Here is a 27,419-nt window from a genome sequence, read left to right on the forward strand (position 1 = left end):
GTGTCGTGGTGTGAGCAGGCAGACTCTCCGGAGCACTGGGACATTTCCCAGTGGCCTGTGGGTGATAACATAGCAGAAGGATAAGTTGACGGACTCCTCACATCAAGCATGACTGTCACTCTTACTGCCATGCCAAAAATGAGTCACACCGTCTTTTGGCAACCGTAGTGCATAGCAGCGGCCCACCTTCTTGTCCACCCCTTTTGCTTGCATTTAGATTTAGGCCTGTGATGGAGTCAAATCCCCAGCCTGAATCAGTGTTTGTCTGCCCCCTGTGTGAGCTCTGTTGTCTCCTGCTGTGGCTGCATAAGTTAAAACTACAACTGCAGACTCTGGATGTGATTCTCACGACATTGTAGGGACAAAAAGAGAGTGTGAGTGTGAGTGTGAGTGTGAGTGTGAGTGTGAGTGTGAGTGTGAGTGTGAGTGTGAGTGTGAGTGTGAGTGTGAGTGTGAGTGTGAGTGTGAGTGTGAGTGTGAGTGTCCTTCTGCATGCTAGTTTAACAGTGTCAGCTGTTTTGCATGTTGTCTATAATATATTAACATGATATTCATATCTCCCTTACCAGTGAACTTCTGAAAGGAAGAGGATGAGGAAATGAGATAAAGTGGCCGATTGGAGGAGCCCAGTCCCTTCACCTCGACCTGTTTGAAGCATGGCAGGATTACATCTTGTTACCCCTGCCACTTCACCCATGGGGCCTTTCTTTGGTCTGCCATGGCAGCAGGAGGCTATCCATGATAACATCTATACACCTAGGAAATATCAGGCAAGGAGGCTGGACATATGGATGTGTTCATTGTGTGCTTAATGTTTGTTTGTATGTATATGTATTATTTTGGAAAGATAAAACATCATGTCTTCACTTAGCAAAATAAAGTGCACATGAAGTTCTATGTGATTATAGACCAAAGACCTTGGACTCCAATGGTCATGACTAATTTTGACTTTCAGTAGCTGTTTTGAAGTTTAACATTTCGTTTCTGACCCAGAAAGTGACTTATAAAACCCTGAACCTCAAACAGCTAAACATTATTGCTTGCATGTTATACTGTCACATTTATCTGCTAGAGGTTTTGGAAATTTCTTATAAACTGTTAATTATACAAGCATTTTAAGCATTATATGAAGTTCTTAAACATTTTTCCTAAAAAAATAAGTAAAATTTTAAAAATAATGGGGAGGACAATTCAACTGTCACTGATAGTTTTGAAAGGTGGAGGTTATACATTTGGAGCAATTGTAAAAAAAAAAAAAAAAAAAACTGAAAATATCAGTAGGTGCGGTTCTAAGGGCCCTCACTTGTCATAATAAAATTGGCTCAAACTCTGACCTGCCATGAAGTGGAAGGTGAACACATGATACCTCAGTGTTACCCCAAGAGTGAAACGGGGGAGGTTCTGTGATGGTCAAGGGAGGGCGTGTTGTGTTGCAGGCCGAGTTGGAGATCTCTACAAAACCCAGGGAGTACTCAACCAGCATGGTATCTGATGATTGGCAGGGTGTAGGTGTTGATGGCTTGGACCTTGTTCTTCCCATTTAGCTGGCTTCTTAGGACTTGCCTTAGTCTCTGTAGGTATTTGGCTGTGGCCCTCTCTTTATCATCTGACTACACTTATCCAGTCTGAATGACATTCCGATGTTCTTGCTGTAGATCCTGGTGGTGTGGATCAGTGAGTCAACGTCTCACTAACTCCTGGCGTACAGCTTGACGTCATCCATGTACAAGAGGTGGCTGATGGTAGCTCAATTTCATAGTCGGTATCCGTAGCCAGTCTTAGTGATGACCTGGCTGAGGGGGTTCAGGCCTATGCAGAGCAGCAGCAAGCACAGAGCATCTCTTTGGTAGATGCCGCACTTTTCCACAGTCCAATTGAGTTCCTTATGAAGGTTCTTAGAGTCCTATTGATGTTGTATATCTCCAAGTATTCCAGGATCCATGTGTGAGGCATTGAGTCGTAGGCTTTCTTGTAGTCAATCCAGGTGGTGCACAGGTAGGTCTATCTGGTCTTACAGTCTCAAGCGACTGCTTTATATACCAGTAGTTGTTTTGCTTCCTTGGTGTTCTTACTCATTCTTTTCTGGGCCCCGCTCATGTATTGAGCCATGTGCTTACTCATCTTAGCTGATATGATGCCTGACAGGAGCTTCCATGCTGTGCAGAGACAGGTTATCAGATAGTAGTCGGATGGGACTGTTCTCTTTTGGTGGTCCTTCAGGATCAGGACTGTCCTGCCTTCGGTTCGGCAGAAAAACACACAATTGAAAGAAAACCCCACAATGCTCACTGAAATAACTTGAAACTGGCAAAGTAATAACAAAGTTACTGAAAATTAACTAATGAAAATCAGACATTGATTTTGAATTGTGGTTCAACTGAAGAATTAAAAAAAAAAAAAACTAATGAAACTGGCCTGGACAGAAAATGAACTCTAAGGCCAAGGTACATCAGTTTCAGATTGCACAATCTGTCACTGTTTGAGCTAAACTGGACTTAAAGGAAGACGACCAAGGAAGACTGCACTATTGAAAGCAAATCATACAAAAGCGAGACTGGAATTTGCCAAAATGCGTATTGACAAGCCACAAAGCTTCTGGGAGAATGTCCTTTGGGCAGATGAAACTGGAGCTTTTTTGGCAAGTCACATCAGCTTTATGTTCACAGATGCAAAAATGAAGCATACAAAGAAAAGATCACTGTACCTACTGTTTAACATGGAGGAGCCTTGGACTGAAACATTCACGGGACTTTAAGTTAACATGGAAGGCATGGAATTAATTCCTCATATTAAGCATAGGTGATGTACAGAATTCATTACATTTGAGATGAATCAAACAATTGCAAGCACAAGTTTAGGTTTAATGTCTCCTGGTTCCTAGCTGCGATCATGTCTTGCTCCCATGGCACAGAGACAGCAGGACTGTTGAAGTACAGGCGCAGGTACGGGAACTGAATGGTGTTGCTACCGGTGTTAATAATTAGCGGTCGTCCCTCACTCCTAAACTGATGCCGTCCTTTTCATGCTGTTGCCAATCAATTACGCTTAACTTCTGAGTGTGTGAGTCAACAGTGCTAACGACTAAGCCACCCAGTATTCAGATCCCCTTCGCTTTTTTCAATTTTATGTTGTAGCCTGATACTATAAATGTTTAAGTTACGACAGTGAAAACAGAATTTTAGGAATGTTTGTAAATGTATTAAAAAGGAAAACCTGAAATAACACATTTACATTAGTATTCAGACCCTTTACTCAGTACTTATTAGAAGCACCTATGGCAGCAATTACAGTCTCAAGTCTTTTTTGGTATGATGCAACAAGCTTTGAACACCTGGAGTGGGAGATTTTCTGCCGTTCTTCTTTGTAAATCCTCTGTTTCAGTCAGATTGGATGGGGACCGTCAGTGCGCAACCATTTTTGAACTCTCTCTTGATGTTTGACAGGGTTAGAGTCAGGGCTCTGGTTGGGCCACTCTAGGACATTCACAGAGTTGTCCCTAAACTACTCCTGTGTTGTCTTGGCTGTGTACTTAGGGTCACTGTCATGTTGGAAGGTGAAGCCTCGGCCCAATCTGAGGCGCTGAGCGCTGGGGAACAGGTTTTCATTGAGGATATCTCTGTACTTTGCTCCATTCAGCTTTCTCTCAGCCCTAACCAGTCTCCCAGTTCCTGCTGCTGAAAAACGCCCCCACAGCATGATGCTACCACCATGCTTCACTGTTGGGATGGTATTGGACAGCTGATGAGAGGTACCTCTATTCCTCCAGACATAACGTTTAAATTGAGGCCAACAGTCTGAGAGTCCTTCAGGTGCATTTTTACAAACTCCAGGCAGCTTTCATGAGTTTTGCGCTGAGGAGAGGCTTCTATCTAGTCACTGCCATAAAGCCCAGATTGGCGAAGGGCTGCAGTGATGGTTGTCCTTCTGGAACTATGTTCGATCTCCACCTAGGATCTCTGGAGCTCAATCAGAGTGACCATAATTTTCTCGGTCACCTCTCTTACTAAGGCCCTTCTCCCACAATTGCTCAGTTTGGCTGGGTGAGCAGCTCTTAGAAGAGACCTGGTTGTGGCAAACTTTTTCCATTAAGTATTTTGGAGGCCACTGTGCTCCTGGGAACCTTCAGTTCAGCAGAAATCTTTGGCAGCCTTCCCCAGCTCTGTGCCTCAACAAGCTGTGAGACCTTCTATAGAGAGGTGTGAGCCTTTCCAAATCATGTAGCTATATGTGTGTCTTAGTATGTATGTATATTTTGGCAGGTAAAGGTCTCTAGTAAAGAGGCCTTTTTTTATCATCTATTTACCTTAGCTAACACAAATGAAAATGTTCCTCCACAGGTAGAACTTCTTGAAGCAGCTCTTGAACATAATACTATTGTCTGCTTGAATACTGGCTCAGGGAAGACATTTATTGCAGTACTTCTAACAAAAGAGCTCTCCCACCAAATCCGCGGACATTACCAAGATACTGCGAAGAGGACTGTCTTTCTGGTGAACACAGGTACTAGCAATATACAATGCTATTGTTTTTTGATTTGTCCATGTGCTTTATTCTGTCACTTTACTATAAAGTCTTTTTTTCTACACTGTCCAGCTTCGTCTGTAGTTCTGCAAGCAGCTGCGGTGAGAACTCACTCTGAGCTCCATGTGGGAGAGTACACAGATTTAGACGTGACTTCAGCATGGACTGACCAACAGTGGAGTCGAGAGATAATCGAGAATCAGGTACACTTTAATTGCTGGTCAAGTTTTCATTCTGTGCTCCTGTGCAATGTACAGTGTACTTGGATTTATAAGTACTGTATTTTCTGGACTGCAAGTCACACTTTTTTACTTCTGTGGCCAGTAGTGCGACTTATGCAGCAAAGTAACTTATATGTGTATATTTACAGTCATCTTGTCAAGTAATTACTTGAAGACTTCCAAGTGCATGTAATAAAGTAAAAAAATGCAGCTGATACAGAAGGATATTTCCAGTCAAAGGCTGAAATGTTGATCTGGTCTTCCATCCGCTTCATCTACCTAACCCCCCACCCTGAATTACTCTCCATTGTAATTCTAGTTCATATGAAATATTAATGCAGTGTAGAGAGGCGGACCATCACAAGAGACTGCAGTAGCAAACTGTGGTACTGTATGGTTCTGAAGTTAACCCATCCCAGTCAATAATGACAGTAAAGGTTAAAGGAAGCACAGCAGTGGAGTGTACCGGACGGAATCACACTATGGCAAGTTTTGACATTAATACTCTCTTCCCTTCTGCCATTCTCGAATTTCTCTTACAGGTGCTTGTCATGACTTGCCACATATTCTTGCATGTTCTGAGGAATAAAATCTTACCCTTGTCTAAACTCAACTTGGTGGTTTTTGATGATTGTCACCTGGCTATCACAGACCACCCCTACTGTGAGATAATGAAGGTGAGATTGTGGTGTCAAGGGAAAATGTATGTTTTTGCAGGACTGAAAAAGGGAACTGTGAGTGAATTGGCCCTCTTCTCTCTTTGTAGTTGTTTGAAGACTGTCCGTGCAGTCCTCGTATCCTGGGTCTCACAGCCTCCATTCTCAATGGAAAGTGTGATCCATCAGAGCTGGAACAGAAGATCCAGAATCTGGAGAAAATCCTTAAGAGCAATGCTGAAACTGCCACTGACCTTGTGGTCCTGGACAGGTACTATAAGCCAATAGACAAGGTGTTTTCAAAAACGAAAATTTGCAAATTTGTCTGAAAGAAGCTGAAACTGACAAAAGTAATTGGCAATTGGTATTCTTACATTTAACAGAGCAGATACTTTTTTTTCTCAATTCCAAAATAATGAGCTGCTACAAGATTGATCATCACCGTCACTGCTTTCTGCCTCTCCTTACTTAAAGTAAAAGTCTCTAACGAAGTGAAAATGCTTGGGTGCTTTGTCTTGTTTCATTGATGCTTCTGATCTAGCGTTCTCTGAATTCCCTCCATGTCCCTCATAGATTATGTTCTTGTCCTTTTCTCTGACAAACTGAAAATAATGAGAGTATGTCCTTGTCATAGAAGTGCCTTATCTGGGGAAATATCTAATCAGTTTTCTAGTTTGAATTCTTGTTTGAACACTAGAAAGCTTTTAATATTTTTCCAATAGTGTGTGTACATATGGCTGTCTAGTTTGATGCAATTCTGGGGAGCACCAAGGATGAAATATGTCAGTATATCAGTATCTCCTTTTAACAGCAGGATTCTGGGATTTAAAGCAACAGTATGTAATTTATGCTCATGCTTTACCCCATCTGGTTGAGAAGCGCAGTTGTCTGTTACCAGTGTCGTAAATACTGTTGCTGTGTAATCTCCCCCGTGGGCAGCGCATTACATGTGAATGTGTTGATTAAACTGACGGAGCAGGTGAATCCAGTGTAAGCCGGTCCGATATTCATTCATGTTCAGGCTTGTATCTGATCACTCTCTCTTTGTATTCTTCTCTTCCTCCAACAAAATCTTCTTTTGTTTCTTCACTGGCTCTGCCATGGGGTTGGTTTTGAGAATTCCGTGTTAGATCATTTGGTCTTATAGTTAGCTGTTGGCTAACCTCCACCCAGGCTATGAGAAAAACACTGACTGTATGCCATAAAACAGGTCATACTCCTCCACTGGCAGCAGATAAGGGGGCTGAGTGATCCTTCCCGATCACAAAAGTTGCATAGTGCTGTTGGAGCCGATGTGAGCTGCTCAAGCTGCAGCAGCGGTAGAATATGTAATAATAATACATTGACCATACATTGAAGTACATAGTGTTGCTTTAAAATGCTAGTGATAAAAAGATGTGTAACTGCCTTGGCAATATGTTCATCTTAATTACCTGTATTCTTGAGTTAAAATCCAATCCTTGTTTTGACCATTTTGTCATATCTTGAAACCGGTGGTCTGTTCTATCATAGTTTGTGTGTAGATTTGGTGTAAACTCAAAACTCTACTGCATTTATGTGTCCTGCATCAATTTATACTTCTGTTTCATTTTCTCATTGGGAGTGTAATTTATGGGAACCATCTGGGTTTTGGTAATATACAGTTTATAGCCTGATATCTATGCAAATATGTTTAGTGTTGTCATGACTTTGGGAGTGGGACATGTTACATATGGATTTAGAAGATAAACAGTAACATAATCTAAAGTCCTATTTTGTGTTTCTTTTTATCTATAATAATTCCATTTAGTTCTTGCTTTTCTCTAATAGCTTGCGCCACACGATCAATGAATATTGCGAAGAAGGTTGGGCAGAGGCTGCCGCCATAGCAAGTGCCTCTATGTAATTTCAACTTGTCAGATAAGTTAGATCTCATACCCTAGGCCTGTATAGATCTAATAAGTTATCAAAACCAAATCTCTTATACCACTCGTTTGGAAAGCCATCACATCCTGGGGATTTATTTGTCCTCAGTTTACTAATTGGATTAAGCAGTTCTTACATTATCCAGATTTATCACGAGAGTTATTTTGGAGTAACACATTTTTCGCTGTGTCAGTGGTGCATAAATCACCAGAAAGCTGCTGTGTATGTTGTTAAATATGCAGCTGTATCTTGAAGTTTAACTTGTACGTCCACACGTTTTAGATACGCCTCTCAGCCAAGAGAAGTGGTGCTGGACTGCGGCCCTTATGTGGATAAGATTGGCCTGTCCTGCCGCCTGCAGGCAGAGTTAGATGAAGCTCTTCACTTTCTGAATGACTGCAACATAGCTGTTGCCAGAGAGGACCGTGATCCCACATTTATCTCCAAACAGGTTGGAGGAATACCCAGCAAAATATATGTAGACATATTTAGTCCTGTTTAGTCAAGTTTTAAATGTTGCAGTTTCAAACTGCAGTTCACACTGTTGGTGTCCTGTCAGGTCCTGAGTGACTGCCAAGCTGTGCTGCAGGTACTGGGCCCTTGGTGTGCAGATAAGGCAGCGGGCATTATGGTGCGTGAGCTCCAGAAGTACATCAAACATGAGCAGGAGGAGCTCAGCCGCAAGTTCCTGCTCTTCACCGACACTATTCTGCGCAAAGTACATGCCCTCTGTGAGGAGCACTTCTCCCCTGCCTCACTGGACCTCAAGTTTGTCACTCCCAAGGTCCTCCGGCTGCTTGAGATCCTCCATGAGTACAAGCCCTTTGAACGACAGCAGTTTGAGAGTGTGGAATGGTACAACAACCGTAACCAGGACAACTATGTTTCCTGGAGTGATTCCGAAGATGAAGATGAAGATGAGGAGGTGGAGGCCAAAGAGAGGCCTGAAGCAAACTTTCCCTCACCTTTCACCAACATCTTGTGTGGGATAATCTTTGTGGAGAGGCGTTACACAGCAGTTGTCCTCAATCGGTATGTATGGCTATGTATTCATTGCTTTTTCTCGGTAGTGAGAGCAGTACTTAATTTTAGCCAATGATTTCACCATGGCTTTAACCCAGTTTTATGGCAGAACATTCTATCTTTGTATGATTGGTAAAGAATGTTTAATAAATTACCACAATTTCCCAAATACATTTGTATATAATACCATAATATTGTAACTAGTAGCATACTTTTCAAATGTATTATATTAACGTATCCATCTATCATTTATTTCTCCTGCTGTAATAGTGATACAAAGCAATTTCTACTACAAAAATAGAGCCTGCGAAGGTTGAATACTTTCATCTGTTCTTAGTGCTTTGTGTTTTTTGACTACAGAATGTTTTGCAAACGGCAACGTTCTGATCAGTGATTTGCAATGGTGGTGCTGCAGCTGTTTATCCTCACAACAGGCAGGATTATACTCCCTGGTGACAGAGCACTTCTATTTTTACAAAAGTGGTCTGGCTCACACTGCAGACTTTACTTGAAAATGCACTTCATTCATTAGCTGTACCAAGGTGTCAAATTCCTATCCAGTGGTGTGAAAAGGTGTTGGCCCCCTTCCTGATTTATTTTTTGGCATGTTTGTCACACTTTGTTTCAGATCATCAAACAAATTTAAATATTAGTCAAAGATAACACAAGTAAACACATCTTGCAGTTTTTTAAATGAAGGTTTTTATTAAGGGAAAACAAAATCCAAAACTACATGGCCCTGTGTGAAAGTGTTTGCCCCCTAAACCTAGTAACTGGTTGGTCCACCCTTAGCAGCAACAACTGCAATCAAGCGTTTGCGATAACTTGTAATGAGTCTGTTACAGCGTTGTGGGGGAATTTTGGCCCACTCATCTTTGCAGCATTGTTGTAATTCAGCCACATTGGGGGGTTTTCGAGCATGAACCGCCTTTTTTAAGGTCATGCCACAGCATCTCATTCGGATTCAGGTCAGGACTTAAAACTGTGGTTTATCACACAGTTCAATTCCTCTAGCCACACCCAGGCCTGATTACTGCCACACTGGTTCACAATCAAGAAATCACTTAAATAGGACCTGCCTGACAAAGTGAAGTAGACCAAAAGATCCTCAAAAGCTAGACATCATGCCGAGATCCAAAGAAACTAAAAAAAATGAGAAAGAAAGTAATTGTGATGTATCAGTCTGCAAAAGATTATAAAGCCATTTCTAAAGCTTTGGGAATGCGGCGAACCACAGTGAGAGCCATTATCTACAAATAGTGAAAACATGGAACAGTGGAGAACCTTCCCAGGAGTGGCCATCCGACCAAAATTACCCCAAGAGCGTAGCGACGACTCATCCAAGAGGTCACAAAAGACCCCACAACAACATCCAAAGAACTGCAGGCCTCACTTGCCTCAGTTAAGTCACTGTTCATGACTCCACCATAAGAAAGAGACTGGGCAAAAATGGTCTGCATGGCAGTTCCAAGACGAAAACCGCTGCTGAGCAAAAAGAACATAAAGACTTGTCTCAGTTTTGCCAGAAAACATCTTGATGATCCCCAAGACTTTTGGGAAAATGCTCTGTGGACTGACGAGACAAACGTTTTTGGAAGGTGTGTCCCCCATTACGTCTGGCGTAAAGGTAACGCCACATTTCAGAAAAAGATCATTCCAACAGTAAAATATGGTGGTGGTAGTGTGATGTCTGGGGCCGTTTTGCTGCTTCAGGACCTGGAAGACTTGCTGTGATAAATGGAACCATGAATTCTGTTGTCTCCCAAAAAATCCTGAAAGAGAATGTCCGACCATCTGTTTGTGACTTCAAGCTGAAGCGAACTTGGGTTCTGCAGCAGGACAATTATCCAAAACACACCAGCAAGTCCACCTCTGAATGGCTGAAGAAAAACAAAATGAAGACTTTGGAGTGGCCTAGTCAAAGTCCTGACCTGAATCCGATTGAGATGCTGTGGCATGACCTTAAAAAGGCGGTTCATGCTCGAAAACCCTCCAGTGTGGCTGAATTGCAACAATTCTGCAAAGATGAGTGGGCCAAAATTCCTCTACAGCGCTGTAACAGACTCATTGCAAGTTTTCGCAAACGCTTTATTGCAGTTGTTGCTGCTAAGATTGGCCCAACCAGTTATTAGGTTTGGGGGTCCAACACTTTTTCACACAGGGCCATGTAGTTTTGGATTTTGTTTTCCCTTAATAAAAACCTTAATTTAAAAACTGCATAACGTGTTTACTAAAGTGTGACAAACATGCAAAAAAAAAAAAAGAAATCAGGAAGGGGGCCAACACTGTTTCACATATGACAACTGACATATAAGAGTGGAGGCAGGAGCACACAGGTTGATTAAATCTTGTGCAGATGTTTCAACCTGAAAGAAATCAGTGACTGCAAACTAGTGGCTGGGGAGAGCGAAGCCAGACAGCATAGGATGATGGTGTGTAGGATGACTCTGGTGGTGAGGAAGATGCAGAGGACAAGGGCAGAGCAGACGACCAAGTGGTGGAAGTTGAAAAAGGAAGAGTGTTGTATGGCTTTCAGGGAGGAGCTGAAACAGACTCTGGGAGGTTCGGAGGTTCTTCCATATGACTGGACAGCTAAAGTGATCTTGGAGACAGGTGGGAGGGTACTTGGTGTGTCATCTGGAAAGAGGGAAGCAGATAAAGAGACTTGGTGATGGAATGAGGAGGTTCAGGAGTGTGTTAAGAGGAAAAGGTTAGTTAAGAAAAAGTGGGACACTGAGAGGACAGAAGAGAACAGACAGGAGTAGGGAGATGTAGCATAAGGTGAAGGTAGAGGTGGCAAAGGCCAAACAAAGGGCATATGAGGATTTGTATGATAGGTTGGACACTAAGGAGGGAGAGGTGGATGTGTACAGGTTGGTGAGGCAGAGAGACAGAGATGGAAAGGATGTGCAGCAGGTTAGGGTAATCAAAGACGGATGGAAATGTGTTGACAGGTGCCACAAGTGTGATGGAAAGATGGAAGGCATACTTTGAAGAGTTGATGAATGACGAAAACGTTAGAGAGCACAGAGTAGAAGAGGTGACTGTTGTGGAGCAGGAAGTAGCAAAGGATGAAGTGAAGAAGGCGTTGAAGAGGATGAAGAGTGGAAAGGCAGTTGGTCCTGACGACATACCTGTGGAGGTATGGAAGTGTTTAGGAGAGGTGGCAATAGAGTTTTTGACTGGGCTATTTAACAAGATCTTGGAGAGTGAGAGGATGCCTGAGGAATGGAGGAGAAGTGTACTGGTGCCCATCTTTAAGAACAAGGGAGACGTGCAGAGTTGTGGAAACTACAGAGGAATAAAGCTGATGAGTCACACAATGAAGTTATGGGAAAGAATAGTGGAGGCTAGGCTGAGGTCAGAAGTGAGCATTTATGAGCAGCAGTATGGTTTTATGCCAAGATAGAGTACCACAGATGCAATATTTGCTTTGAGAATGCTAATCGAGAAATACAGAGAAGGCCAGAAGGAGCTGCATTGTGTCTTTGTAGATTTGGAAAAAGCGTATGACGGTGCCGAGAGAGGAGCTGTGGTTTTGTGTGAGGAAGTCTCGAGTGGCAGAGAAATATGTTCGAGTGGTGCAGGACATGTATGAGAGCTGTAAGACAGTGGTGAGGCGTGCTGTAGGTGTGACAGAGGAGTTCAAGGTGGAGGTGGGACTGCAACAAGGATCGGCTTTGAGCCCCTTCTTGTTTGCTGTGGTGATGGACAGGCTGACAGATGAGGTTAGACAGGAATCTCCGTGGACCATGATGTTGCAGATGACATTGTCATCTGTAGTGAGAGCAGAATCTAGAGAGGTGGAGGTTTGCTCTGGAAAGGAGAGGAATGAAGGTTAGCTGCAGTTAAACAGAGTACATGTGTGTAAATGAGAGGGACTCAAGTAGAACGGTAGAACGACGTTACAGGGAGTAGAGGTGAAGAAGGTGGAGGATTTTAAGTACCTAGGGTCAACAGTCCAGAGCAATGGAGAGTGTGGAAAAGAAGTGAAGAGACGTGCAAGCAGGTTGGAACGGTGGAGGAAAGTGTCAGGTGTGATGTGTGACAAAAGTGTGTCGGCAAGAATGAAAGGAAAGGTGTACAAGACAGTAGTGAGACCAGCAATGCTGTATGGTTTAGAGGTTAGAGCTGCCAGGAAGGAGGCCTAGAGGAAGACCAAAGAGGAGGTTCTTGGATGTAGTGAAGGAGGACATGAGGATAGTTGATGTGGGTGAGGAGGATACAGAGAATAGGGTTGAATGGAGGCGGATGATTCGCTGTGTCGACCCCTGAAAGGAGCAGCCGAAAGGAAAAGAAGAAGATAGATATGTGTAGAACATGCCTACTCCACGCATACTGTACTTCTTTTCCATGGAGGCAGTTCCAGGGCTGGTTTGGTGCTAGTGCCCATTTTTAACCAGGTCTTTGCGTTTTGAGGGCCAAATAACTGGCTTTGAGCTAGAAACACTCATGCTAACTTTCTAGAAGTAAGAACTGCTTACATCGGGAGCTGGGTGGAAGACTATCCTGATCAGCAAGAACTGACTCCAGATCCAAATGATTTGTTTTCTAGAAGAAAATGAGTACTAAATAGCTGGTCTGTGATTCTGGAGTGTTTTTGTGTTCTGTGTGATGTGCAGAGAAAGGGGAGAGACAGCAGGAAAAAAAGAGTAGGTTGCATTGCTACACGTTTTTTTTTTTTTTTATTATAATGTTGCTTGTCTTATTGTCTCCGGTGGGATCTGCAACATGACATAAAAACATAACCATCCCCTTCACAACATCATGATGGAGCAGAGAAGCAGCTGCAGTTGACAACTCACCTCACTGAGCTGCAGGACTGAGCTACAACACCTTAGCCAATGGCAGATGATGACTGACTACTGACTGACTAATTAACTACAAGACTACCTGAATTTCCCTTTGGGGATGAATCAGGTTTATCTTATCTTTTCTTACCTTTTGTTATGAGAAGTGTAGTTCTTTTGAGAAGTGCCAGGAGATTAGTCTCCTGTCCTGTGGCAACATTAACGTTAGCTTGTTCACCTACAGTGCTCACTGCTCAGCCAGCCTGTGCGTCACATGGTTGTGGGTATCACTCTGGAGAAACACAATGCTATTTAAGACTATTCTAACAAAACTGCTTTAAAGAAGCGGATGTAGTGGAGCTTGTTTCTCTGGGATTTATACAGTGATATAATTACATGGTTCTGTTGTCTCTATCCTGTAAAAAAAAAAAAAAAATCTTAGGTTTGCAAGCTGAACCAGCTTTGAACTAGCTCTAGCACCACCTGTGAACTAGCACATAGTTTGTGTTGGTCGAAAAGGGTTAACAGAAAGACCTTGGGGGTAAATGGTGTTCGTACTGAGAACATTCTTGCTGTGAGCCACAGTGCTAACCACTGCGTCACCTATGCATAACAATGCATTATTGATACTGGATGTAATCTATTTTCACTTGCCATTATATATAATTAAGTATTAATTAATTGTCAAATTTTGGCTTTATCATTGTAAAATTATATCTGCAACATGGTACATAGTGCAAAAAGTGAAGGTCTGAATGCTTTTTGAAGCCCATGTACATGCAGAACATTTCATGTTAAATATTTCTCAAGCAGAATGGTTTGGGAATAACTTTTTTTTCCCCAGAGATGTTCTGCTGTAGCTGAGTCAGACTGTATAATATCCACATTGTGCTGTCATTCAGAGTTTGTGTTTCTTCTTCAGTCTTATCAAAGAGGCAGGGAAGCAGGACCCAGAATTGGCTTACATCAGCAGCAACTTTATCACTGGTCACAGCATTGGCAAAAACCAGCCCCGCAACAAGCAGATGGAAGTAGAGTTCAGGAAACAAGAGGAGGTATGCAGATCATGTAAAAATGACATTTGCATTATTGTTTGTGTTACTTTAATGTCTTCTAAATTTTGCTGTTTGAGCTTGTAAGCAATAGGTTAACAGTTTATCCCTAAGGGCAGCTAACGCTAACTTTTCACCCTCTTAGTAGGCCTGGGTATTGTTAAGGATGCCATGATACAATATGTACCTTGATACATGGGTCTTGATATATGTACCTCGATACAATGCAGTACGATACGATATGTTGTATTATGATATATAATTCTATATATTGCAATATTCAACATGCATGACTCAAAATTTGTCATGATCATGAAATAAAGTGCATGTCAGTGTTCTTCCATTCAAATTCACTATAACATGAAAAGTGCCTTAGGCCTCAGCTAGTGCACAGAAGATTAGTCAGTTGTGTTCAGGTCTTTTGTTAATGAACTAAAATGTAGAATTTAGCGCTCCAGAAAACAACAAAAAAGATGTCCAATATCCCCTACTGGACTCACTCTGAGATGTTTTCAACTAAAGCTAAGTCATGATTGCATTGGGCTTATGCTTTCTTTGGTTGGAGATAGGCAGCTGTTGGCTGGGGACCTACTTATATAAAATTTCATAAAAACCGCTATTACACAGACACACACACTCAAGTGCTAATTATCTAAAACAGGTTTACCTTGTCTTTTATAAATTTCTTTCAGTTCACCTCAGACTGTCCATTTAGTCTCCATCTGGTTATTTATGTAAATGTAAATATCAAGATAACATATTGTACTTCACCTGAGCAATTAGCTTCCCTCTCTTTAAGGTGCTTAATGTTTTTAATATTTACAGTTGTGCTCATAAGTTTACATACCCTGACAGAATTTATGATTTCTTGGCTGTGTTTCAGAGAATATGAGTGATAACACAAGCCGTTTATTGTTAATCAACTGTGTTTACTCTTTTTAAATCATAATGACAATAGAAACTACCCAAATGACTGATCAAAAGTTTACATACCCTGGTGATTTTGGCCTGATAGGTAACCATCCTCACCTGTGATCTCTTTGCTTGTAATGTGCGTGCGTGCGTACATGCGTGATAGAGAAAGGTCAATGAGTTTCTGGACTCCTGAAAGACCCTTGCATCTTTCATCCAGTGCCGCACTGATGTTCCTGGATTCTGAGTCATGGGGAAAGCAAACAAATTGTCAAAGGATTTGCGGGAAGAGGTAGTTGAACTTTATAAAACATGAAAGGGATATAAAAAGATAGTCAGTAGTGTTCAAACTCTAATAAAGAAGTGGAAAATGAGGGGTTCTGTTGAAACCAAGCCACGGTCAGGTAGACCGACTAAAATTTCAGCCTCAACTGCCAGGAAAATTGTTCGGGATGCAAAGAAACATGTTTCAAAGAGGCACTTGAAGAAAGACGGGCTGCATGGTCAAGTTACCAAAAGAAAGCCATTACTACGCAAATGCCACAAAGTATCTCGCTTACAATATGCTAAACAGCACAGAGACAAGTCTCAAACCTTCTGGCACAAAGTCATGTGGAGTGATGAGACCAAAATTGAACATTTTGGCCACAACCATAAATGCTACATTTGGAGAGGAGTCAAGAAGGCCTATGATGAAAGGTACACCATTCCTACTGTGAAACATGGACGTGGATCGCTGATGTTTTAGGGAGGTATGAGCTGCACAGGAAATTTGGTCAAAATTGATGGCAAAATGAATGCAGTATGTTATCAAAAAATACTGGAGGAAAATTTGCACTCATCAGTCCAGAAGCTGCTCATGGGGCATACTTGGACATTCCAACATGACAATGATCCAAAACATAAGGCCCAGTCGACCTGTCATTGGCTACAGCAGAATAAAGTGAAGGCTCTGGAGTGGCCATCTCAGTCTCCTGACCTCAGTATTATTGAGCCACTCTGGGCAGATCTCTGTTCATGCAAGGCAGCTCAAGAATTTACAAGAACTGGAGGCCTTTTGCCAAGAAGAATGAGCAGCTTTACCGTCTGAGAAGATAAAGAGCCTCATCCACAAGTACCACAAAAGACTTCAAGCTGTCATTGATGTTAAAGGGGGCAATACACGGTATTAAGAACTGGGGTATGGAAACTTTTGATCAGAGTCATTTGGGTATTTTCTGTTGTCATTATGATTTTAAACAGTAAACACAGTTGACTGGTAATAAATGGCTTCAGCCAACCACTAACCATGAGTGAAAGAAAAGTTTTTGTGTTATAATTTATATTCTCTGAAAAATGGCCAAGAAATCATAAATTCTGCCAGGGTATGTAAAACTTATGAGCACAACTGTATTTGTATGAGAAGTAATTGTTTGCCCATTCTTCCATGGCCACACAATAATTTGCAATGGGAGGCAAATTGTTTCACTAGTAGGATAGAGCATTGTGTATAACATTGGGGGCAACTTGTATTTGGCAGAAAATTGTCCCACTGATATGCATTGCAACCAGAAGTTGCTGAAAAAGTTTCAACCTTTGGCCATCAAATTTGTTTCCTACACAATTTAAAGTGCTGGTTTTCTTATATTCATGTTTCTTCTTTAAATATCCAAGAAGAGTAGACTAGGTGTTCCCACTGAAACTTTACATGCTTTTATGACTATGGAGTCAGTAAATTTGCCTTCCTCCTGCTTTCATGTCAGTTGCTAAATTACTACCCTTCCCTGTGATGCTGTAATTAGTTCTGCTTCTCTCCAAGATCAGCCTGTGTTAACCTACGTTAAACTTGGTGTGAAACTTTGATAGGGCTGAATATGTTCAGGGCCTAACAATGCCAAGTGCTCACACTCACTCACAGCTTACAGTTTTGCAACTTTTGCAACAATGTACCAACTTCAATAAATTAAACATGACAGCTCAGGAGAAAAATAAAAATTTCCACTATGTCAACATAAATATAAAGTTCCTGTACTGCTACATTAGTTGCATATCTGTGAGTTGGGCTAACATAAGCCTGGATTGTCAACAACACAATGAAGGTGCAGGTCTTGGGACATAAAAAGGTGCACCCCAGTATCTTTAATTTTCTGTGCATGGGCTGAGGTAGACATCAATAGGACTCTAAGAACCTTGATAAGGAACTCAGTGGGACTGTAGAAAACAACCCTAAGCTGATTGCACGAGTCTCCATCAAGTGCGGCATCTAAGGAAATGCTCTGTCCCCGCTGCTGCTCTGCATAGGCCTGAACCCCCTCAACCAGGTCATCACTAAGACTGGCTTCGGATACCGACTACGAAATGGAGCTACCATCAGCCACCTCCTGTACATGGATGACATCAAGCTGTACGCCAGGAGTGAGCGAGACATCGACTCACTGATCCACACCACCAGGATATATAGCAACGACAGTGAAATGTCAGTTGGACTAGACAAGTGTGGTCGAATAACGAAGAGAGGGAAGGTTGTCAGGACTGAAGGAGTTGAACTTCCAGAAGGCAGCATAGCGGATGTTGAGGAAAACTACAAGTACCTTGGAATCACACTGGCAAATGGGAACCAAGAAGAAGCCACAAGGAAAGCTGCCACAGCCAAATACCTACATAGAGTAAGACAAATCCTAAGAAGTCAGCTATTTGGGAAGAACAAGGTCCAAGCCATCAACACCTACGCCCCGGTGGTCATCAGATACCCAGCTAGCATAATAAGCTGGCCAAAAGAAGACATAGAAGCCACTGATGTCAAGACAAGGAAGCTCCTCACAATGCATGGATAGTTTCACCGCAAATCCAGCATTCTGAGACTGTACACCAAGAGGAAGGAAGGAGACCGAGGACTAGTGCGTGTCAGAGCCACCATCTAAGATGAAACAACCAAGATCCATGAGTACATCAGGAAGATGGCCCCGAGCGATGGAATACTTAGTGAATATCTCAGGCAACAGAAGCCCGATGCAGAGGAAGAGGAGCAAGAACCACCATGGCAGGACAAACCACCGACAGATAGAAGAAGTGGCTGATATCGAAAAGTCCTACCAGTGGGTGGGAAAAACTGAACTGAAAGATAGCACAGAGGCACTAATCGTGGCAGCACAAGAACAGGCCCTGAGCACAAGATCGATTAGAGGCTGGGGTCTACCACACCAAGTAGGACCCCAGATGCAGGCTGTGCAAAGATGCCCCTGAGACAATACAGCACATAACAGCAGATTGTAAGATGCTAGCAGGCAGGGCATACATGGAACGCCATAACCAAGTGGCTGGCATAGTGTACAGGAACGTCTGTGCCAAGTATGGGCTGCAGGTCCCAAGGTCAAAATGGAACAGACCTCCAAAGGTGGTGATGAATGACCGAGCTAAGATCCTGTGGGACTTCCAGATACAGACTGACAAACAGGTGATGGCTAACCAACCGGACATAGTGGTGGACAAACCACAGAAGAAAGCTATAGTGGTAGGTGTAGCAATCCCAAGTGATGGCAACATCAGAAAGAAGGAACACGAGAAGCTTGAAAAATACCAGGGGTTGAAAGAACAGTTAGATAAGATTTGGAAGGTGAAGGCAACAGTGGTCCCCATGGTAATCAGCACCCCTGGGGCTGTGACCCCCAAACTGGGAGAGTGGCTCCAACGGATCCCAGGAACAACATTACAGCTCTCAGTTCAGAAGAGGGCGGTGCTAGGGACAGCAAAGAAAAGCTGAACTTTGCATTGTCATTGGGAGGTATTCCATGGTAGCAGAAGTAGGTACACAGGCAGGAAAAGAAAAACAATCAATGATCAACTCTTGGACAAATCAAATCCTTAGCCATACATATTAAGGAATGAATGACACAATGTTAATGCCAATAAGGCAAAGATCTGAAACTGATGGTATTTTATTTTGATAACATTAGCTGCTTAAAGCTGCCCGTCCTTTCATCCAGCAAACTGATGAATGATCAATTCATAATCACTACTACTAAGACAACATATTTTTGCTGACAGAAGTGCTAGATGATTGAGTCTGTTCTGAAAGAAAAAACACAGAACCTACTTGTAATCGTATCTCAGGTTTCACCCCTTGTCCTATCCCATTTTCATTTGATGACATTGTGAAAAACACCAGCCATGGCTCTTTTTCCTTCCTTCCAAAGCACTCCAGAGCTCTCTTTCCCAAGGTTTCTGCCATTGCTAAGAGACCACATGTGCTGCATAACACTGAGGAAATTACAGAATTTAAATACATTTCCAGCAGCAAAAATCCCTGCAGTAGCTCTGCTACTAGAGTTATTTCTAGACAAAAAAAACCCCCAAAAAACACTGTATGCACCTCCTCCTGCAAGCATGAAGGAAAGGTGGGGAGCCTGGTGAAACTGATTGGTTGGCTGTTTTCATATGACCTGCAGGGTGCTTGCTGCATGCTGAGAAGTGGCCATTTTTTTTGAGATGTGCTTGGAAAGATGGGAACTTCATGACTACGTCACTCTATTCTGACAGGGCTTTACCGTTTTGTTTTTATTAAAATAACATACTTGAACGTGCAAAAGACGCAACGTGAACTGCCTGTTAAAGTGATCCCTCCCACCTCCTCCTTGTTTTGCTTAACATCAGTGTTAATTTTGACAGCAGATTTTAGTTTAGTTTTAGTCAGTCTTTTGACTAAAATGCAATTTTAGTTTTAGTCATATTTTAGTCATCTGCTTTGTTTTAGTTTTAGTCTAGTTTTAGTTGACTAAATAGCATAAGATTTTAGTCGACTAAGTCTACTGTAGATTTAGTCGACTAAAATATATTGGGTGTAATTTTGTTAAACTATTGTAATATATAAAATAACTTAAAATTAAATAAAAACATTTCATTCATGTTTCATTAAACATATGGAATATGGGCTTTTCATAAAAGACCAAAAATTAGATATGCATCGTTTATAACTTGCATATGACATTCTTCATTCTTTAAAGCAAAAGAGCAACTCCAAAATATTTAAAAGAAAAACTGTGTTTAGCAGTAATGCCATTGCATCAAACGTGAAACTGACCCATATATCTTCTGTGTTTTCTCCCAGCTGTTGCCATTTCATTATAGTTTAAGTCACACAGACACCCGATGTATGCACGATGATGTTGTGTACTCGCGCATCCTGCGTCGCCGGGTGGATCAGTAACTTTTCAAATGTGCATGTGCACCTTACACGTCTTACAAGATTAATTCTGATTGGATCTTTTCCAAAAATGTCTCTCACCTTTTCGTCTCGTTTTTATTAGTTAACGAAAATGTCAATATACTTTAATTATAGTTTTCGTCATCATCACTTAATTTTTATTTAGTTATTGTCTCGTTTTCGTCAGTAAAAACGTGTCGTTGATGAAAATTATATTATGATGAAAATATTTCGTCAACGAAATTAACACTGCTTAACATAAGCTTTTTTTTTTGCAACTAATTTACAATAATTCTATTTAACAAAATAACTCTTTGCTGCTTTAAATGGCCTAGTGATCTAGTAAATATAATTGTTCCCTGCATGTCAGTGTCTGTATATTTTTGTGAGAGATCTTTTATTGATTTTTTTTTTTTTTTTTTTTTTTTTTTTTTTTTTTTTCAAAGAAGAAACACACCTCCATCAGCAGTCCTATAAGTGTTATCTCAACAGACCTCCACCTTTCTCTTGCAGGTTCTCCGCAAATTCCGGGCTCACGAAACAAACTTGCTGATCGCCACCAGCATTGTGGAAGAGGGTGTGGACATTCCAAAGTGTAACCTGGTAGTGCGGTTTGACCTACCCACAGAATACAGGTCTTATGTCCAGTCGAAAGGAAGAGCTCGTGCACCTGTTTCCAACTATATCATGCTGGCAGACAGTGAGGGGACCAAAGCTTTTGAGGAAGATCTCACTACCTACAAGGCCATAGAGAAGGTACTGTAGTTTGTCCTCTCTCTCTCTCTCTCTCTCTCTCGCTCTCTCGCTCTCTCGCTCTCTCGCTCTCGCGCTCTCGCGCTCTCGCGCTCTCTCGCGCTCTCGCGCTCTCGCGCTCTCTCGCTCTCTCGCTCTCTCTGTCTCTCTCTCTCTGTCTCTCTCTGTACCTTCTACAGGTTTCCCTGCTCCTGGAGCTGTATATTTGCATATATTTGCATTTTTCCTGTCCAATCAAGGAAAGAAAATCAGTATGAGGCAGTGATGGTAATATATTACTTTTGAGCAGATCTTAAGGAACAAGTGTTCCAAGTCAGTGGAGGTGAGTGAGTTTGAACTGGAGCAAGTTTTGGATGATGACAATGTCCTCCCACCCTACGTGCTTCGATCTGAGGATGGAGGTCCACGGGTCACCATCAACACAGCTATTGGACACATAAACAGGCATGATGATGTTTCTGCAATTCCCAAAAGAACATCAGAGATTTTATGATAGCATTTGGTCTTTTATTTATTTCATATTTAATTTTTTCATTTAACTCTGGTGGTCAGGTATTGTGCCCGGCTGCCCAGTGACCCATTTACTCACTTAGCACCTAAATGCAAAACTCTGGAGACGCAAGATGGACGCTTCCAGTCTACACTCTACTTACCCATAAACTCTCCTCTTCGAGTTCCTATTAAGGTGAGACATCTTCATTTTAGGAATCTTGGTAATCACATACAGAAACAAGTGTGGCCTGCTGTTTACTGTTATGTCCTTAAGTTTAATTAATTTTGTCATTGTTCACATTGTGTATTTTGTCCATTTCACACTACAGTTGAGCCCTTATTCAGTGTCATTCATGTTATGGATGTGTCACTGTCTTTACAGGGCCCTAGTATGAACTGTGCCAGACTGGCAGAGAAAGCAGTTGCACTAGTATGCTGTGAGAAACTGCACAAAATAGGTAAAACTTGAATAGAGATTTTGCATGACTAGGAACATATACGATCAGCCTCTATAGATCTTATCCCTGAAACAGTTTTACCTTAATAATTTTGGTTCTTTTTCTTCCCAGGTGAGTTGGATGACCACCTGATGCCAGTGGGGAAAGAGACAGTCAAGTATGAGGAGGAGCTGGACCTTCATGATGAGGAGGAGACCAGCGTCCCTGGCCGGCCTGGTTCTACCAAGAGGAGGCAGTGCTACCCTAAAGCTGTAAGAAAGTCCATCCATCGATTATCTATACCTACTTATTCCTAACCAGGGTCACGAGGATTTGCTGGAGCCTATGTTAGAAAGTCATTCTGCTGATGTTTTGACATTACAGACAGTATTACCTGACCCTCATTTGATGCTCAGAGTACAGACATTAATAATAAACAATTGACAAATTAGAGCAAGACCAATATTCAAGGGAAAGTCTTGGTAGGGTTTGTTTTATGCAACAGATTCTCAAATACTGCACCCTAAAAAATGCTTGTTTAAGAACAACTCAGTTCTGTTATTTCGGTAATCCAGCAAGATGGGTTAAATATTCAGTCCCAGTTCTAGGACATATTTAACTACAATGCTGGGTTAATTTTACCACATAAATTAGTAAAATGTTCTATTCAAATGTTGATTCATATTAACTGAAATATTGGGTTAATTCTACCTCTCAAATAGTTTATTATATTTTCATGTTTTGGTTTAAAGGTGTTTTTAAAAAAAAAAGGAAAAAAAAGTGAGTACCGGAATATAAATCTCTTAGCAAAAACAGCCTTGCTGTACATCAGTGTATAATTATTTTGTAATTATACTAACTATAGTCAGTGGTCACCAATTCTGGTCCTCAAGGCCCACTGTCCTGCTGATTTTCCAACTATCTCTGCTCTTCCAGTATCTGATTGGGTGAACACACCTGATCAAGGTAATCAGCAGTATGTGGGGCAGGGATATCTGGAAAACAAGTAGGACAGTAGGCCTCGAGGACCAGGATTGGTGACCCCTGGTCTAAGCTAGCCTATGAAGAAAGTAGGCTAGACATAATAACAAGCAGAAGTGCATTACATGACTTTCGCTATTCTCTGCCTCTGCCATTTTTGTCTCCGCTAACAGTATCACTGTGCGCTGTCACATCTACATCACTAGATCAATAAATTGTTGCCAACTATTTTAATAATTGGTTTTTAGCAAATCATAAATACACATACACGTATATATACACACACACACACACACACTACAGGTGGTGTGTGTCTTCTTCAGTCTAAGGTTCTCTACCAGAGGCCTGGAAGTTTGAGGGTTCTTCACAGCATCTTAGCTGTTCCTGGCACTGCCCTTCTGAAATGAGAGCTCCGATGTTGTTCCTGGGGGTCACATCCCCGAGGGTGCCGATTACCACGGGGACCACTGTTGCCTTCACCTTCAACATCCTTTCTAGCTCTTCTTTCAACCCTTGGTATTTTTCAGGCTTCTTATGTTCCTTCTTTCTGATATTGCTATCATTTGGAATTGCTACATCTACCACTACGACTTTCTTCTGCTGTTTGTCCACCACTACTGTGTCTGGTTGGTTAGCCATCACCAGTTTGTCAGTCTGTATGTGGAAGTCCCACAGGGTTTTAGCGTAGTTGTTCTCAACCCCCAGATTTTGATCTTGGGACTTCCAGCTCATATTCAGCACAGATATTTCTGTACATTATGCTGGAAACTTGGTTGTGGCGTTCCATGTAGACCCTGCCTGTTAGCATCTCAAAAAAGTAGGACTTTCTTCACACCTTACTGCAATTCTGATAGCTGGCCAACTTCTCTCTGTGCTGCCGTGATCTTTTTTCCAACCTCTTCCTTCGTGGAGAATTGGGCATCGCTCATAGCCACAAATTTCAAGGAATACTGTTGCTGTTGTATGTACAGTCCTGCTCATAGGTTTGCTTACCCCAAGAAAAATTTGTAAAATATTGGCCATTTTTGAAAAACTTCCCTGATCTTACATAAATCTTTTCTTTTATTTTATAGAAAGGATAGTGGTCAGATTAATCCATTTATCACCACATTTAGTATATGTGCCTTTTTAAATCATACGTATAACTGAAATTTCCCAGATGGCCCTGTACGAAAGTCAGACAATTCACAGGTGTGGAAACTTAGTCTTAGTAGCCCTTTTAAAATTGTGTGTCAACTTGTGTATATTTTGTCAGGCCAAACATATACAGGTATACAAACTGTATCACCCCATTTTTCTCAGAAATGGTAGCTGTAGAGATTGTTCATAGTGCTGTCTTCACATCTTCCAGATACCCATTCTTGCCATGATGTTTAATATCATGTCAAATGATCTTGCAGGTTATTAATTTTAATTTTTTAATTATTATTATTGAATATCCCCTTGGGGATTAATAAAGTAGTCGTCTTCTTCTTCTTAATTTTGGGGCTTCATACCCAATCATGGAATGTGGGAATGATAATGACATCCCTCCTCTGACCTGTCATCCTTTTCAAATGTCGCTTCAATTTTGTTGTTTTTGCCTGTGATAGATTTACAAAGCATCTTATTTTTCTTCACATTAAATGTGAAATGCGCCATATGTCCGCTATTTTCTTTCTTCCATGTGTGGACATCTTGTCTTGCTGACACAGCATGTATGAGCGTGCTGACTTCCTGGGGTACATCAAACGTGTGTTTAATCTCCACCGTGCATGAAGAAATGAGCTCTAATTGGATATGCTTCCTACTTTTGCCGCCTTTTCGTGCATAGTCCCTACCTTTCATAGACTAAATGAGTTCTGATTGGGTCTCGTCTCTGGCCCTTATTTCCGTCTTGTTTTTATTTGTTGTCGAAAATGTTAATAGATTTTGTTTAGTTTTTATTTAGTTATCATCTCATTTTCATTTAAACAAAGAAGGTTGTTGACAAAAACTGACAAATCATTTGTGAGCGAAATTAACATTGATTCCAACAGTTCCTTATTCTTAGCTCTCATCAATGAATGTCTCACTCTTGTTCCAATAGTCCACTTGTCACCAGATTGTCTTGGGTCCCCCAATATCTGACACAGACCTTGTTGATCTGGGTGACGTCTCAGTCATGACTCTTAGTTCGTATCTCTTTTATGTCAAAGTAGGCTGGGTCATGCTGGAAGGACCATCATGGCAAATTATCAACAAAATTATCCAGCTGACCTGTTAATCCATGTATGAAGAACTGGCCTCAGAGCGATATATCTTTGATTATATTTGCATACATGTTTATTATTTGCATCACTGTAATTCTGTATAATCTAAATCTCAGGCTTATGTTAAGTGTCTAAGGATGTTTGATTATTTGTGCTTTGCCTTGGTTTCTGTCACAGAGTGAATCCTCTTGGAATAAATATTTTCTTCCCCTCCTTCTGTCCTCTCTAGATACCAGAGTGCCTGCGAGACAGTTATGCTGTATCTGACCAGACTTACTACCTGTATGTGATTGGGATGGTCCTGACCACTCCTCTCCCAGATGAACTCAATTTTCGCAGAAGGAAGCTCTACCCACCGGAGGACACCACCAGGTGCTTCGGCATCCTGACAGCCCAACCCATACCTCGTGTATGTTGTTTAGATTTAAACGTTCCTCTGTTATCTGAAAACTGACTATGTTTTACTTTTGGGGATAATGATTTTTTTTATTTATTGACTTGAGACTTTCTATCTTTCCAGATCCCTCATTTTCCAGTGTACACTCGTTCAGGTGAGGTGACTATTTCTATTGAGCTGCAGAAGTCTGGATTCATGCTCACCACTGACCAGCTCAACCTTATCACCCGCCTGCACCAGTACATCTTCTCACACATTCTCCGCCTGGAGAAACCTGCACTAGAGTTCAAGCCCATGCTGGCTGACTCGGCTTACTGCATTCTACCTCTGAATGTTGGTGAGTAAAAATACATATAGTCAGGCTTGTTGGATTGCTTTTTCGTGTGTGTGTGTGTGTGTGTGTGTGTGTGTGTATGTGTGTATGTGTATACAGTGGGTACGGAAAGTATTCAGACCCCTTTTAAATTTTTCACTGTTTGTGTCATTGCAGCCATTTACCAAAATCAAAAAGGTTCATTTTATTTCTCATTAATGTACACTCAGCACCCCATCTTGACAGAAAAAAACAGAAATGTAGAAATTTTTGCAAATTTATTAAAAAAGAAAAACTGAAATATCACATGGTCATAAGTATGCAGACCCTTTGCAGTGACACTCATATTTAACTCACATGCTGTCCATTTCTTCTGATCCTCCTTGAGATGGTTCTGCTCCTTCATTGGAGTCCAGCTGTGTTTAATTAAACTGATCGGACTTGATTAGAAAAGGCACACACCTGTCTATATAAGACCTTACAGCTCACAGTGCATGTCAGAGCAAATGAGAATCATGAGGTTGAAGGAACTGCCCAAGGAGCTCAGAGAGAGAATTGATGGCAAGGCACAGATCTGGCCAAGGTTACAAAAGAATTTCTGCAGCACTCAAGGTTCCTAAGAGCACAGTGGCCTCCATAATCCTCAAATGGAAGAAGTTTGGGACGACCAGAACTCTTCCTAGACCTGGCCGTCCAGCCAAACTGAGCAATTGTGGGAGAAGAGCCTTGGTGAGAGAGGTAAAGAAGAACCCAAAGATCACTGTGGCTGAGCTCCAGAGATGCAGTAGGGAGATGGGAGAAAGTTCCACAAAGTCAACCTCCACCAGTCGGGGCTTTATGGCAGAGTGGCCCAACGGAAGCCTCTCCTCAGTGCAAGACACATGAAAGCCTGCATAGAGTTTGCCAAAAAACACATGAAGGACTCCCAGACTATGAGAAATAAGATTCGCTGGTCTGATGAGACCAATATTGAACTTTTTGGCGTTAATTGTAAGCGGTATGTGTGGAGAAAACCAGGCACTGCTCATCACCTGCCCAATACAATCCCTACAGTGAAACATGGTGGTGGGAGCATCATGTTGTGGGGGTGTTTTTCAGCTGCAGGGACAGGACGACTGGTTGCAATTGAAGGAAAGATGAATGCGGCCAAGTACAGAGATATCCTGGAAGAAAACCTCTTCCAGAGTGCTCAGGACCTCAGACTGGGCCGAAGGTTCACCTTTCAACAGGACAATGACCCTAAGCACACAGCTAAAATAACAAAGGAGTGGCTTCGAAACTACTCTGTGACCGTTCTTGACTGGCCCAGCCAGAGCCCTGACCTAAACCCAATTGAGCATCTCTGGAGAGACCTGAAAATGGCGTCCACCAACATTCACCATCCAACCTGACAGAACTGGAGAGGATCCGCAAGGAAGAATGGCAGAGGATCTCCAAATCCAGGTGTGAAACATCATTCCCAATAAGACTCATGGCTTTACTAGCTCAAAAGGGTGCTCCTACTCAATACTGAGCACAGGGTCTGAATATTTATGACCATGTGATATTTCAGTTTT

At 41.8% G+C, this 27,419-nt stretch overlaps 1 protein-coding gene across 4 annotated transcripts in view; it reads left to right on the forward strand.

The window, feature by feature from the left end:
• The window catches only part of dicer1 (dicer 1, ribonuclease type III), a 66,432-nt gene that overhangs the window by 5,745 nt on the left and 33,268 nt on the right, over positions 1–27,419 (forward strand). For all 4 annotated transcript variants that reach the window (XM_026303471.2, XM_026303721.2, XM_026303554.2 and 1 more), the window contains 15 exons: positions 570–770; positions 4,338–4,500; positions 4,594–4,724; positions 5,285–5,419; positions 5,509–5,669; positions 7,586–7,754; positions 7,863–8,335; positions 14,039–14,171; positions 20,773–21,015; positions 21,302–21,456; positions 21,565–21,697; positions 21,887–21,962; positions 22,074–22,213; positions 25,383–25,562; positions 25,674–25,887. In XM_026303471.2, coding sequence (XP_026159256.1) covers positions 657–770; positions 4,338–4,500; positions 4,594–4,724; positions 5,285–5,419; positions 5,509–5,669; positions 7,586–7,754; positions 7,863–8,335; positions 14,039–14,171; positions 20,773–21,015; positions 21,302–21,456; positions 21,565–21,697; positions 21,887–21,962; positions 22,074–22,213; positions 25,383–25,562; positions 25,674–25,887 — 2,620 coding nt within the window. In that variant the 5' untranslated portion in view covers positions 570–656. The remainder of the gene's footprint in view (positions 1–569; positions 771–4,337; positions 4,501–4,593; positions 4,725–5,284; positions 5,420–5,508; positions 5,670–7,585; positions 7,755–7,862; positions 8,336–14,038; positions 14,172–20,772; positions 21,016–21,301; positions 21,457–21,564; positions 21,698–21,886; positions 21,963–22,073; positions 22,214–25,382; positions 25,563–25,673; positions 25,888–27,419) is intronic.

Source organism: Mastacembelus armatus, chromosome 22, assembly GCF_900324485.2.
Source record: "Mastacembelus armatus chromosome 22, fMasArm1.2, whole genome shotgun sequence".
Lineage (NCBI taxonomy): Eukaryota > Metazoa > Chordata > Actinopteri > Synbranchiformes > Mastacembelidae > Mastacembelus > Mastacembelus armatus.